The 14,039-nt window shown below is 45.4% G+C and overlaps 1 protein-coding gene across 1 annotated transcript in view; it reads right to left on the reverse strand.

The window, feature by feature from the left end:
• Myo3b (myosin IIIB) overlaps positions 1 to 14,039 on the reverse strand; it is a 293,201-nt gene that overhangs the window by 142,705 nt on the left and 136,457 nt on the right. Inside the window, exons 14-20 of the mRNA XM_038338032.1 lie at positions 13,449 to 13,547; positions 12,682 to 12,796; positions 6,421 to 6,547; positions 4,539 to 4,749; positions 4,088 to 4,235; positions 3,615 to 3,768; positions 550 to 638 (exon numbers count right to left, since the gene is read on the reverse strand). Coding sequence (XP_038193960.1) covers positions 550 to 638; positions 3,615 to 3,768; positions 4,088 to 4,235; positions 4,539 to 4,749; positions 6,421 to 6,547; positions 12,682 to 12,796; positions 13,449 to 13,547 — 943 coding nt within the window. The remainder of the gene's footprint in view (positions 1 to 549; positions 639 to 3,614; positions 3,769 to 4,087; positions 4,236 to 4,538; positions 4,750 to 6,420; positions 6,548 to 12,681; positions 12,797 to 13,448; positions 13,548 to 14,039) is intronic.

Here is a 14,039-nt window from a genome sequence, read left to right on the forward strand (position 1 = left end):
TACTGAAGATACAGCACATCAGAAAAACTCTTAAAATATGCTGAGTAGTCATGTGTGAAACACCCATTCTCATTCTACTGATGGGTAAGCAGGAGCTCAGCAAAGGCCTGAAGGAGGTAAGAGTCTGGTGATCATCATACTGGGACAGATGGGCTGTTAGCTCATGACTGCCACGCCCTCACTGCCTCTCAAAGTACTCAGAATCTGAGCGATCACTCAAAGAGTCTAAATGGTTCTTGGTCCTCAGCAATGAGGGAGTCCAACTTAGACGTATCTTAAGGGATAATCTACAAATCACTGGAGTGGTGTGGTGGTTTGAATGAGGATGCCCCACATAGGCTCATACGCTTGCAAGCTTGGTTCCCACTTTGGTGACCTGGGAAAGATTAGCAGGTGTAACCTTGTTGGAGTAGGTATGTCACTGGGGGTGGGCTCTGAGGTTTCAAAAACCCATTCCAGGCCCAGTCTCCCAAGCAGTTTACTGAGCATCCCTCCGAGGGACACAAATCTCTTGTCATTCTTGGGTCCCCTAACTCCTGTCCCTCTCACCGGGCCAGCGTAGTGTTGAATGCCAAAGCAGAGCTCCACTCCTTTGGGCCTCCAGAAGAACTTGCACCGTAGGTTATCTTCAAATTTATCTGTGTGCAGAGGAGAGGAGACTGGAGTGCTCATCTCTAAGCGGGACATCTATATCACACACACACACACACACACACACACGCACGCACGCACGCACGCACGCACGCACGCACGCCAAGGCGCAGGGATTATCACAGAAGCGGTAGAAAGAGAGGGCGCAGACGTCTGTATTGAAAACAGTACTTGCTGGACGTGATGGTACAGATGCACACATGAGCCCACCGCAGCTCCGACACGCAGTCTGTAACTATGTCTCTGTCACAGCTCACAAGGCCTGCCCAAGATTAAACCAACCCCCAAATCTCAGCATGGGGGTGTTGCAAGGAAGTCACTTGTTTGCCCTGGCCACCCAGAACCAAAATAATCACAAAGAAACCATATTATTTAAATTACTGCTTGGCCCATTAGCTCTAGCTTTTTATTGGTTAACTCTTACATATATATTTAACCCATCTCCATTAATCTGTTTATCGCCACATGGCAGTGGCTTACCAGGTAAAGTTCTGGTGTCTGTCTCTCTGACTCCGCCCTTCCTTCTCCAAGCATTCAGTTAGTTTTCCCTGCCTAGCTAAGTTCTGCCCTGCTATAAGTTCAATGCAGTTCTTTATTAATAAATGGTAATCACAGCATATAGAGAGGAATCCCACATCACTGGGGAGGGACCCGTGAAGTTCCACTTTTAGGTGAGAAGCCATTGGCAATTGGCAGCTGCTAGAGGGAGGAAGAGCCAGTTTTCTTCAGGGATGCAGGCCCTGAGAAGCTACCATGATCCCAGAGATGACCCACAGCCAAGCATACAAAGATCTAAATGACTCGGGGGCATTCGAGAGGAGAGGGTTGCTTGAGCACATGGAGTTGAAAAGGGAAGATAATGGAGAGTGGAATAAGTGAAGAACAGGAGGGGAAGAGTGATGGAGGAGAGTTATCTGTCTATGTTTCTTTCATTGGTTAATTAATAAAGAAAACTGCCTTGGCCCTTTAAGAGACAGAGAGTTAGGTAGGTGGAGTAGACAGAACAGAATTGTGGGAAGAAGGAAGTAGAGTTGGGGAGACGCTTCAGGCAGTCGCGTGGTGAGACTCCATGCTGCTCCTCTCCGAGATGGACGCAGGTTAAGATCTCTCCTGGTAAGCCACACCTCGTGGTGCTACACAGACTAAATATGGGTTAAGGAAGATGTGAGAATTAACCAATAAGAGGCTGAAACTATGGGCCAGGTAGTGATTTAAAAGAATACAGTTTCCGTGTAATTATTTCGGGTGTAAAGCTAGCCGGCGGCGGGTGGCGGGACGCAGCCCCGCCGCTTCCCACTACAGAAGAGATAGGGATAGATTTGATCTAAACACACCAAATGCACATATGAATATTAACAAAATATTTTAAACTAGACTCATATGGGATTTTCATGCTAGAGAGTCACAGTGGGAATTGTTTGCTCTTTCAAACACAAATCTGCTCCTCTAGCCCGAGACACCGAATAGGGGCTTGCAGACCAGCATCAAGCAGCCCCACTCAGATGGGCAGGTCCCATGTTGTCTTCCTTTAGCTGTTAAGATGTCACAGTCCCTTCCTATCTCTAGGAAATACTAAGTACGGACATCCGAGACAATCTCGGACCCTGCCAAGGAGCTTTGGAACCATGCAGCTAGCGTAGGAGGGCAGATAGCTCCAGGTTAACTTCATCTGGACAATGTGCAGATAAGAGAAAACCACTGACAGCTTTCACACTTGGAACTGAGACTCTCATCCATGGATTTCCCTTGAGGAAGGAACTTGAAAATTTCTACTCTCCCCCACAAACAATTTTTACATTATTGTGGACCTGACTGGGAGCTCAGTGTGAGGAACTGTGCTAGGTACTGAAGGCAGACAAGGGACTGGGGCCCAAGGGCTTCTCACATCACAGCACAGGTAAAGAACAAAGTTCATTTAAACTGAAGGGATTATGCAGGATGGAGATGAGGCCTAATGTGGGCAGGATAGAGACACTGGATATGGACTGGCAAGATGGTTCAGTCAGTAAAGGTCCTTGTCACCAAGCCCGATGACCCAAGTTCAAACACAAGGTAGAGGGAAAGGACAAACTCCTGCAAGCTGTCCTCTGACTGCCTTCTACACATGAGACAGATAGAAGGATGGATGGACAGATGGACAGACAGACGGACGGATGGATGGATGGATAGGTAGATAGGAAGATAGATAAGTATATGGATATGAAAAATAGAGAACTTCAGATGCTAGAAGGAGGTACATATCTCTGTCCAGAAGATACTGGTAACCTAAGAAGAGGTGGCTTTAGAAAGACGAAACCAGCAGGAATGTCTACAGAAAAGGGGACATTGTACAACCTGGGACTAGAGATAGATAGGAACCCCATGAAGACAGGACACAGGTCTGCAATGAGGATATGCAGGACCACTTCTTAGCCTTTGGGCTAAGATAACATGTAAAAGGGAGAACTCGGGCAGAGGAAGGTATAAGATGATATAAGCATAAGGAAATGATATTATTGTATTATAATATTATAGGATGGGGAGAGCATAGGAGTGGTGATAGATTTAAGTCGCAAATTCTACCAGTACATTTTAAACATTTTTTAAAATTAAATCTATTTGTATTTGTGTGTGTGTGTGTGTGTGTGTGTGTGCATCTTCCTGCCTGTTTGTATGTGCACTGTCTGCATGCAGGTGCCAGAGAAAGCCAGAAGATGGTGCTGGAACCTCTGTGAGTAGAGTGAAGGGTTGTAAGTTGCCCAGCACAAGTGATGGGAACTGAATCCAAGTTCTCAGTAAGAACAGCAGATCCTCTTAACCTCTGAGCCACCACTCCAGCCCCCCAAGATCTATAGTTTTAAAACCCACTAAGTGTCCGAAGTGAGACAGAGACACTCCTTCTTAAAACTTAAAACACATCCACCTTGTGTTTTGTGCCAACTTCCACTCCCAGTCTGTGTGCCTTTTCCCTGAACGGTACCTACCGACCAAGGTCTGGTCTGTCGCTTGGGGAAACCGACTTTCCTCATCCAGAAGGGCAAGGAGGCCCAAGGGTTTTTGGAGGAACATGTCCAGGAGCGGGCGATTGTCCTCATACTGCACAGGGACAGCATCAATGTCTTCGTTCTGGTACTCCATCTGGAGGGAAACAGACCGTGACTCCACGGCCTGAAACTGGCCTCCGTACCACCATCACAGTTTAGCCCGGACTTTCTGGGTCCAGTGGAACTGCCCTGTGAGGCAATGTACCTTTCCATGGAAATCGGGACCTTTTTATTTTCCCCAGACTAAATTTAGACTGTCTATTTTGACAGGACTGTCTTGCCATTGGTGTTTCTGTAGCCGTGACCTGACAGCCTGACTGACCAGGTTTGGCTTCAGATTGTGGGCAGCCTGGCCATCCTCCCCCAGCCCCACCCCCCACCCCGTTACTCTTAGCTTCTGCTTCAACCACTACCTGCTCGAGAGCGAACACGTGCTGATTGAAGTAGTACTGGATCTGCTCGTTGGCGATATTTATGCAGAGCTGTTCAAAGGAATTCCTCTGGAAATCCTCAAAGCCAAAAATGTCCAAGATGCCCACGTTCATCCTGTCCTCGGCACTGCTGCAAGAGAGAGAGAGAGAACATGTCAGGAGAAGTTGCATCCAGTTACATTCTTATCTCAAAATAAGGAGTGTATAAGTTCACAAGTTCACCAACATGTAACCTCGGCATTCGGGAGACTAAGGGCTGTCAGGAGTTCGAAGTCACCCTGGCTACAGAGCAGGACTCTACCTTAATATATATCATCGGGCATGAACATGGTTTACCTAGCTCCCCACCAAGCCTTCCCTTCTGCCCCCCGCAGTGGCTCCATCAGGCATTCTCTCAGGAGTAAATGCTTCCACTCTCCTGGCTCCCACTTGCCATATGTTTTTATCTGGCTGCAGGAGTGTGTTGACGCGATTCACAATCCAGCTGAAGAGTCTCCCATAGAGGGCCTTAGACATGGCATCCCTGACATCTGCAGCCCTGTCCACGGTGTTGGCTCGGACAATGGTCTCGCCTCGGGTGACCACACAGTAGGACGTGAGAGCCTCCTGGAGCTCCTCAGGGCTGATGCAGAGTACACAGGCAGCTGGAAGAAAGAGTAAATACGATCTTAAACATGAGGCCACACGTTCATACAGCCCATGCTAGCACCTACAGCATCCAGGGTGTGCCAGGCTCCATTCAAAGGGCTTCATGGTCCAGACAAGCAAGATTCCTAACTTTAAGAAGCCTCTGGACCGTACAGCACAACCCCCAAACTGTTCTGAATGTTCTCCCCAAGTATTTAGTAAGTAAGGTGGGGGATCTAAGGAGGGAAAGATCTTTTATCAAATAGATTGGAAGATTAGACAGTCACAAACACATTGGGTAGGAATGACCTTTAACTAGAATGCTGTAGCTTAGAACAAAAAGGGCTTTTGGTTTTTATTCATGGTTTGTTGTTGTTGTTGTTGTTTGTTTTGTTTTGTTTTTTGACAGGGTTTCTCTGTGACTTTGGAGCCTGTCCTAGAACTACCTCCTGTAGACTAGGCTGACCTCGAACTCACAGAGCTCCATCTGCCTCTGCCTCCCAAGTGTTGGGATTAAAGGTGTGCACCACCACCGCCTGGCTTAGGGGGGGTTGTTTTTATTAATTAAATTTGTTCATTTATTTTATCTACTGACCACAGTTTCCCCTCCCTCCTCTCCTCCTGTTCCCCTGACACACACCTCCCTCCCATCACCCCTCCCCATCCACTTCTCCACCTCCATTCAGGAAGGGGAAGGCCTCCCATGGTTGTCAACAGGGCACAGCAAATTGGGGCAGGACCAAGCTCCTCCCCTGCATCAAAGCTGGGTGAGGCAACCCAGCATGGGAAGTAGGTTCCCAGAGCCAGTTCTAGCTCCAACAAAAGGCCCTGATCCCACTGCTGGGAGCCCAACAAGTAGACCAAGCTACACAACTGTCATACATATGCAGAGAGCCTAGGTAGGTCCCATGCAGGCTCCCAAAAAGGGTTTTTTTAATCAATTGTTTTGGAGACGGGGTCTCACTATGTAGCCTAGGCTGGCTTCAGATTCTGCATCCCCAGGCCTCTCCACAAGCTCTGAGATTACAGGTATGCAGCATCATAGTAAGCCACTTGTTTTTTGTTTGTTTGTTTATATATATATTATGTATATATATATATATATATATATATTATGTATACAATGTTCTGTCTGTGTGTATGCCTGCAGGCCAGAAGAGGGCACCAGACCTCATTACAGATGGTTGTGAGCCACCATGTGGTTGCTGGGAATTGAACTCAGGACCTTTGGAAGAGCAGGCAATGCTCTTAACCACTGAGCCATCTCTCCAGCCGTCATCTGCTTGTTTTATAGACATGAAGACCCCTCACCCTTTCTTTCATCATGCTTGCTAGTAGAACTTTCAAAATAAGAAGGCGGTGCTGCTTTCTCTCCTATGGATGCTGAGTTTATGGATTCGTAAACCTTTTATTTTTCTTTTTAATAAATGATTTTGCAAAGCAGCAGAAGTGGAGACCCACTGTGTAAAGTTTCTTGCCACAGACAGGTTTTCTGCAGAACCACCGTCTATCACATAGGGGGTGAATGTTGCTATATCACCGGATGTCCTTCTGGGAAATGTTAGCTACTGGAACCATTTAGAGCTAACAAGAGGATGTTACAGTGGTATCATATTCTATAGATTCTTGAAAAACTGTGGAAGCGAAAGACATGAACTTTGATAAGAAAGCATGTAAGCATCAATTACCATTTTCCAAAGCTTCAGGGTTGGGTACCTCGCTTTTGTCCGTTTGGTGCTGAGAGGAAATAGCTGCAAACTCGATGTTCCCGATATTCAAAATCCCAGCCAGAATTCTGTACACGGAATGAACCTCCTGGAAAGGGCAGGGAGAGCCGTGATTGGAGGTCATCACTGATCAAAGGGACAAATCATTCACCCTTTAGTTGAAAATACTACAGTTGCCCATCAAACTCTGTTCTGCCTCTTTCTGCACACACACAGGCTCCCTAACCTTCCTGAAGTTAGAGGTAGCAAGGTCACTAAGCATTAACAATGAAACAAGTAGACTGTGCCTCCTTGAGTCCCCGTCCCGGGGAAGTGAGCACTCTTCGTCCATGCGCATGCTTTCTTTCTCACTGCTGCTGGTGTGGGCTCCCGGCCACCTGACCTCAGCATTAGACCAGAGAAGGACCACATGGAATGCAGATGTTCTGTCAGCTGGCATGGTGACCAAGAGAGAAATGACCTTTGTCCTTTGACTCACTTAGCCTTTTGCTCTAATTAATCCCAGCTCCCAATTCTGAGATGGAACAGGAGAGATGTTCCCTCACCTCTTTTGGGTACAGTGTTTTATAAAATATCTAGGAGGGCACCCTAGAACTTACTAGGGTATCTCAGAGCTACAGGTTGTAATGCCTGATGGGAGAACTTATTTTGAAAGACCCTTGTCTCTAGCTCCTAGCACAAGAATTTCTAAAATTGTCTAGGTGATCAAATCTTTGTTATGGATACCTTTAACCATACCGGTGCTTCTGTTAATAAGTGAATTTTAGTGGGCATCTAGATAAGACTTGCAGTCTGAGAGGCTGGTTGCTCAATGGAAAACCAATCTTAGAACTTAGTTCCCACCTGATCCCATCAAACTCTAGGGAGGGCTAGGGCTCCAAACTGAGTTAATTACAAATGACCAATAATTAGGTGTGTGTGTGTGTGTGTGTGTGTGTGTGTGTGTTACAAAAACCTGAAACAGCATCAGGGAGCTTCCAAACTGGTGAATCCATGTAGGTGCTGGCAGGGTGTTATGCCCAAGGATATGAGTCCCTTTCTATTTACTGCCCAATTATTTTTCATTTAGCTATCCCTGGGTTGTAACCTTTATAATAAGTCTGCAACCTTAAGTAAAATGTTTTACTGAATTCTGTGAACTAGTTATTAGCTATAATAATAATAATAATAATAATAATAATAATAATAATAATAATGATTAGTTATACCAACTAATCAAGCTATAGAATAAGGTCATAGTAACTTTATAACTAGTTCAGAAGTGTAAGAAGCCTGGGGCTTCCAAATGGTGTCTAAAGTGGGGGCTCTTATGGGACTGAGCCTTGAACTTGGGAGAATCTGATACTAACTCTAGATGAGAGACTCAGAATTGTAGGCCATTGAGTTGGAATACGAGATTAATTGATAGGGAATTTTAGAAAATAAAAAAGTCTCACATATTTGATGACAGAAATCGGAGTAAAATATATCCAGATCATCTAAGTCCTGTTTTCATGTTCAAAGCTGAGCATGTAAGGTAGCATTAATGGATTAAAAATAAGGCCTACTTACAATTTGTTTAAATTTTACATTTTCTATATGTACAATAAGGAAACATCTAGTTGGGAATTTTTATGCTAATAAACAAAATACTTCCATAAAACATATTCAAATGAGCTATTTGATTTAATACTATACCCAGCAGCCAAGTAATAGAAACTGTCACTGGACTGCTGATAGATACAGCCCCCCAAACTGAGCTTCCCTGCAGACATTACTCAGTAAAGCCTCAAATCTGAATGCAGGCTGTAACACTGACATCTGCCGGGTGCCTGATAATGCTGCAGAGACAAAAGAGGACTCTAAGTCGGGCTTCTGCCCTAGATAAGTATTGTTCTTCCAGCTTCTAAATCAAGGGCAAGATGGCATGTTCCAGACTTCGCGAATCCCTATTTAATCACACCACTTAAAAGTGGCTAAGGAGAACACCTACCAAATGGGTTTTTTTTAAAAAAACTTGCCTGGATTTAACATGACAGCCCCTCATTACCGTGATCAATACAGGATGAGCTGCATGCATCAAGCGACTCCTGACAGCGGCAGATCTGAGAGTGTGCAGCCAAGACTGCAGCCGTGAGTTCTGCATCCACCGTGTCTGTATCCAAGGAGTTATCTGCAGCTCTCCTCACTCTAAGGAAAACTGTAGTTCTTCCAGCAAACACACACAGTCCCTGCCATACAAGCCAAGGCATCTCCCCCCCACCCAAAGGGCTTCAAGCGCTTCAGCACTGTGATGATGAGTTCCAAAGAAAATGAACACCAGAGACCATGCTCTTGAGATGAACAACTCACCATGCTGCTTTTCTGGCCACGTTCTCTTCGGTGCTATGCCCAGAGGGTCAGCAAACCTGGGAACCTACCTCTGACCTCCAGGGAGCACGTTTAGATTCAAACCCCATGCTCTAGAGCTGCTTCCTTAGGTCTCCTTCCTTGGATCAAAAAGGAAGCAGGGATGGTCTCATCCCCTGAGGGTGCCCCTTATGTGGCATCTCTGGGATTGTCTCCCACTCTACTCCATTAGCCTGGCCTAGGGGTGAATCACCTCTTCCTTTCAGACCTAGAAACCTCCACCTACCATAGAGTTCAATTCAAAATACCATAGCCAGCCACTCTAGCGCTCCCAATGCTGTGTCTATCGAGGAATGGCTCCACCTTCCCCAAAACTTCTTGGTTGAATGGAAATCTCTTTCACTTTCCTTAACTTGTTTTCTCTTGCCTCATCAGAGCTATTTCTAGTCTCTGCCTTTCTATATGATACAATGATCAAACCTCACTCAAATGAGAGTTTTATTAAGACCCAGTCCTCCAACTGGGTCATCTCAACATACCGCTTCTGAGCAGTTCAGTCAGCAGCAGTGGGAGAGGGAAGAGCCCTTCCCCACCAAAGCTCTCTTTTCTCAGTTTTTCCCAAGGCAAGTGTTGCCTAGATGGTGTTCAGGCCAAGTTCAAAGTGAGGATGGACTTGCTGCTGCTTTGCTGAAACCCCTCTGACCTGGCTCCCAGGCCCCTCAGGCCGCTGTCTTTCTTGCAGTGGAAATTTACTTCATCCCTTTCTTTTCTCAAAATCTCTGATTTTCACCAGTTCTGTCTAAGTACTGGAATCAGGGTCAGCTGGAGATTATAACATATTACTTCCCTCCTTGGCAGAAGCTTATGACATTTAGTGACTTAGGTCAGCGTATCCCACCCTTAAGCCTTTCAGTTTCTGTTTTAACACAGAACTCTTCAGAATCTCTCTTCAGCAATATCATTTCGATTGGCGATATAGTTTGAAGAAAGTGAAGAAATGCTGCCCTGAGCTTAGGTTTCTTTCTGACCTCTGTGTCCTAGGATCAGCCACATTCATCCTCTCTATCATCGTAGGCAGCATCCAGGGTTTCATGCCCCTTTAAGTCCCACAATTCGCTTACACAGTATGTTAAGATAAAGCCTGTAGCAGCAGGGTCAGCGTTATTTAATACCAAACAGAAACAGCGTGGTTGTGCTCAAGACACCTCAGCTGGGCTTACAGTCAAATCCCCTTGTCCCTTGCACAGAGCCCCATTATTCCTTCTGCCCGGAATGTTTCTTCACGGAACTCCCGGGGCCAAACATTATTCTGAATGCTTTTGGATGGGGCCTGGAATTAAAATCTAGCCTCTCAAGTCTGCACTAAGGTTTGTGTACCATAATTTTGTTGTGAGGTTGTGGGGGGGGGGGTGAAGGAGAGCAAACAAAAAAAAAAAAAAAAAACAAACGAGGAGTTTCCACAGGGAACTAGGAAAGGACCGGAAATACAATTTTAATTGAATTGGTCAGTTCATTTAAGCTCTGTTGAGAAGTGACTGGCAGGAAATCGTTAGAGAATTTCTGTCCCGTCAGCTATTTGGCATCTGCTGCCTGTGTCTACACAACCTAGTCTTCCTGAATTTAGTCATGGTGCCGTGACTTTACAAACGTGACATGGAGTGATAATCCGGCGGGGAAGGTTGTTTGCGGAGATACAGGGTCAGAGAGATAAAACCCATCTTCTCCCTTGCGTTTCCAAAGCTACTGATTAACTTGGGTTGGTTTATTCCCAAATGAATTAATGTGGGACACAGGGAGGAGACACACAGTGACACATTGTCACTTCCCTGTTATGCGCTGGAGAGAGACACTGTCACATTCTTGTTATAAACTGGGACGTCATACTCCGGTTATATGCTGGGGAGCTACACCTAGTGACACACTACCACATTTCTGCTCTACACGGGCGAGAGGATACACAGCAGCACGCCATTATACTCCTCCTGTTGCTCACTGACCGGGCACACATTAAGAAGTTTTGCCATCTTTCTCATTTTCTTTCTTCTCCTATCCATTTACACTGTCATTCTTTCCCTTTAGCGTACCCACCACGCCGTGCCCAGGAATGACCTGCCTCAACGACATATACTCAAATGCTTAACCGCTTCTCTTTCATTTCCTGTTAAAGCATCACCATCTGTTTGATGATCAGCAGCCATGCTGGCTAGTATTTATGTCAACCCCGCACAGGCTGGAGTCTTTTTGGAGGAGGGACCCTCAACTGAGAAAATGCAGCCACTAGAGTGGCTGTGGCCAAGCCAGTGGTGCATTCTCTAGGCTGATGACTTACGTAGAGAGCCCCCGTTCACTGCGAGCAGTGTTAACCATAGATGGGCGCTGTAAGAAGGCAGGCTGATCAGGCCACGAGGAACAAGCCAGTAGGTGGCCTTCTCAGGTCTCTGTGTCAGTTCCTGCCTCCAGCTCCCTGCCCTGAGTTCCCTAGACAAACTTTCAACTGAAATAAACCCTTCCCGCCCATAGCTGCTTTTGGTCATGGTATTTTATTATAGCAACAGAAAATCTAAGTAGGACAGAAGCTTATTTCTATCAGAATAATATCATTGTGTGTTCTCTTCCGATGCCCAGGCCAATCACATCATAACATTCTATCATCTTTTTATTCACTGAAAGCAAACCATCATCTCCCCGACAGGCTCCCGTCACCATGGGTCCTTTAAGGACAGATGCGCCGCACTTTGGCATGACCTCGGGCATGGGCTTGTGCTTTAAACAGCTTCATTTCTGCCTCTGCCATCAACTCCTCTGATGATGTGACTGACATTGATAAAAATGAACTCCATAAGTCAGTCGCCATAAAAATCTTTTAACGATGCAGGAACCTTTTAAACTGCCCTCAAAGGAGCTGGGTGAAGTATTTTTCTATTTTTATCTTGACTTTTGGAATATTCCCCTGTCCATTTATGGGACCGAGAGACAAAACAACAACAACAAAATGAACAGCTATCTAGAAAAAAAAATTGAAACGTATTATTAGGACTAAAATCAACTATGCTAGGGAGGAAAGGACGGGTCAAACTCGCTGGATTGCAGAAGCAATGCTTTATCCAGAGCAGCCGCCCCAAGGTAAACAGAAAGTTTGTAATCTACTCTCCTAAGATTTAACTCTCCAGCTTTCCTCCTAACCACTCAGCCCAGTGCCAGCAAAGCGAAAGAGCTTGTATGTTCTTACAAAACCGATGGCACGGAGCCCAGAAACTATGAAATAATGTATCACGGAGCCATATTTGATCCTTGAGTCATAAATGCTGTGTCAAGCTTAGCGTGTGTCTGATAGAGAAAGTCTCTATGTAGGTATGACGACAGTGGCATAAAGCCTACAGTCAGCTACAGTGTGCCAGTTATGGCGGGGAACACGACTGGGAGGGTTTTAATTAGTTTGTCATGTGCACAAAGAGCTACTTGCAAAACATGAATGTCCTAGAGTTTAGGCATAACCTATACATTCCTAAATGCCTTCTTTCAGAAGCAATATCGACTCAAAATATGGCAGTATTCTTTTGGCATCCGTTACTATAACCAGGCTGAACTTATGACAGTAGTAACGACCGATAGGTGTCCAGTCCTTAGTCTCATAATTTATGTTCATTTGGGGCACCTTGTTCCAATTCAGATTCTGATCTGGTCATTCTTGGATGGACCAGAGGGTCCGCACTCCAAACAGGCTCTCAGGGAATAACAGTTTGGGATCTTTATACCACATGTTGAGTAGACATGCGTTATCTCACAAGGGACATGCATCTGATACGTGTCCAGCAAGTTAGAACACACGTGCCTTCTCTCCCAGCCATCTGCAGACATTTGCATTGTGTTTGTTCCCCCTTGTCCAGCATGTACCTTGTTGGTGAACCCGATAATCCTGAAGCAGTGCTGGATCGCCTCAAACTGTCTCCGGTAAGACTCCTTGGACGTGATGTCCTTCATGACTCGCCCAGTTTCAGCAGCTATGTATCTGAATAAAGTGGAACATGACCCGACACAGTAAGCGCTCATTCAGCACACAGCGCTGTGGGCCAGGGCAGGCAAACCTGGGCCTCTTCGCAAGGGTATTTCGTTAACAGGCTAATGGTATGGCTGGGAGAGACGGCTGTAACTGAGCTTTCGATCACTCTAAACGAAGCACGTGCTGAGATGTGGTTCTTGCTCCCTCCTCTTGCATAGTTAGCTTAACAGAATGAGTTTCCAGTTAAGGAAAAGGCTCCATTTACTTCTAGATTTGTCAATGGCTTAACTGAACCCTCATTCAAAATTAACCAGCAGCCTCCTTCCTGCCAGCAGCAAGGGGTCTTGCAATTACACAAGCCGAGGACAATGGCACTGGGTTTTGATCCTACTGCATGTACTGGCTTTGGGGGAGCCTAGTCTGTTTAGATGTGCACCTTCCTGGACCTGGATGGAGGGGGAAGGACCTTGGACTTCCCGCAGGGCAGAGAACCCTGACTGCTCCTTGGACTGGAGAGGGAGGGGGAGGGGAGTGGAGGGAGGGGAAGGGCAATGGGAGGTGGGGAGGAGGCAGAAATTTTTAATAATAATAATAATAATAATAATAATAAACCAGCAGCCTCCTTCCTGCCAGCAGCAAGAGGTCTTGCAATTATACTTACCTAGGAGGCTTTTCCTCAGGAAGTCTGAACTTAGAAAGTTTCTTTTGGTGATAAAGGCCAGCATAAATATAGTAAAATATGTGAAAATTTTTCTCTCCCCTGGAAAAAAAATTGAGAAAGAGGTTTTATTTATATCGTAGTCCAGGCTTTCCTGACCTAAATAATTGATTCCATTTCCTCTTTTGTACAAAATATTATTTTGCAACAAATTTACATATGCAGGCAATTAAATATGTATCATCCAAATTAGAAAACAGTAATAGCGGTAATATTCATAGAGTAGTAATGGCAATGGCACTTTACCGAACACATGTAGCTTCATTATAAACTCAAGGACTCCAGGATTGAGCACTCTACCAAAAGCTAAAACCCCAGACACTGGCTTGCTTTTTGTGATCCTCCTGCCTCCACCTCCCCAGTACGGGCATAACAAGGTACATGACACCATGCCAAGCCACTTTTATTATTTAAAATAAACTTTATTGTTTGTATTTAAGGTATGCAATATAGCACAGAATATACAAAGATGACTTGAAAAGATTATTATGTTTTTAATGGATAAATGTACTGAATGAAATTTATAGCAGGAAC

This window comes from Arvicola amphibius, chromosome 7 (genome assembly GCF_903992535.2).
Source record: "Arvicola amphibius chromosome 7, mArvAmp1.2, whole genome shotgun sequence".
NCBI classification, from domain to species: domain Eukaryota; kingdom Metazoa; phylum Chordata; class Mammalia; order Rodentia; family Cricetidae; genus Arvicola; species Arvicola amphibius.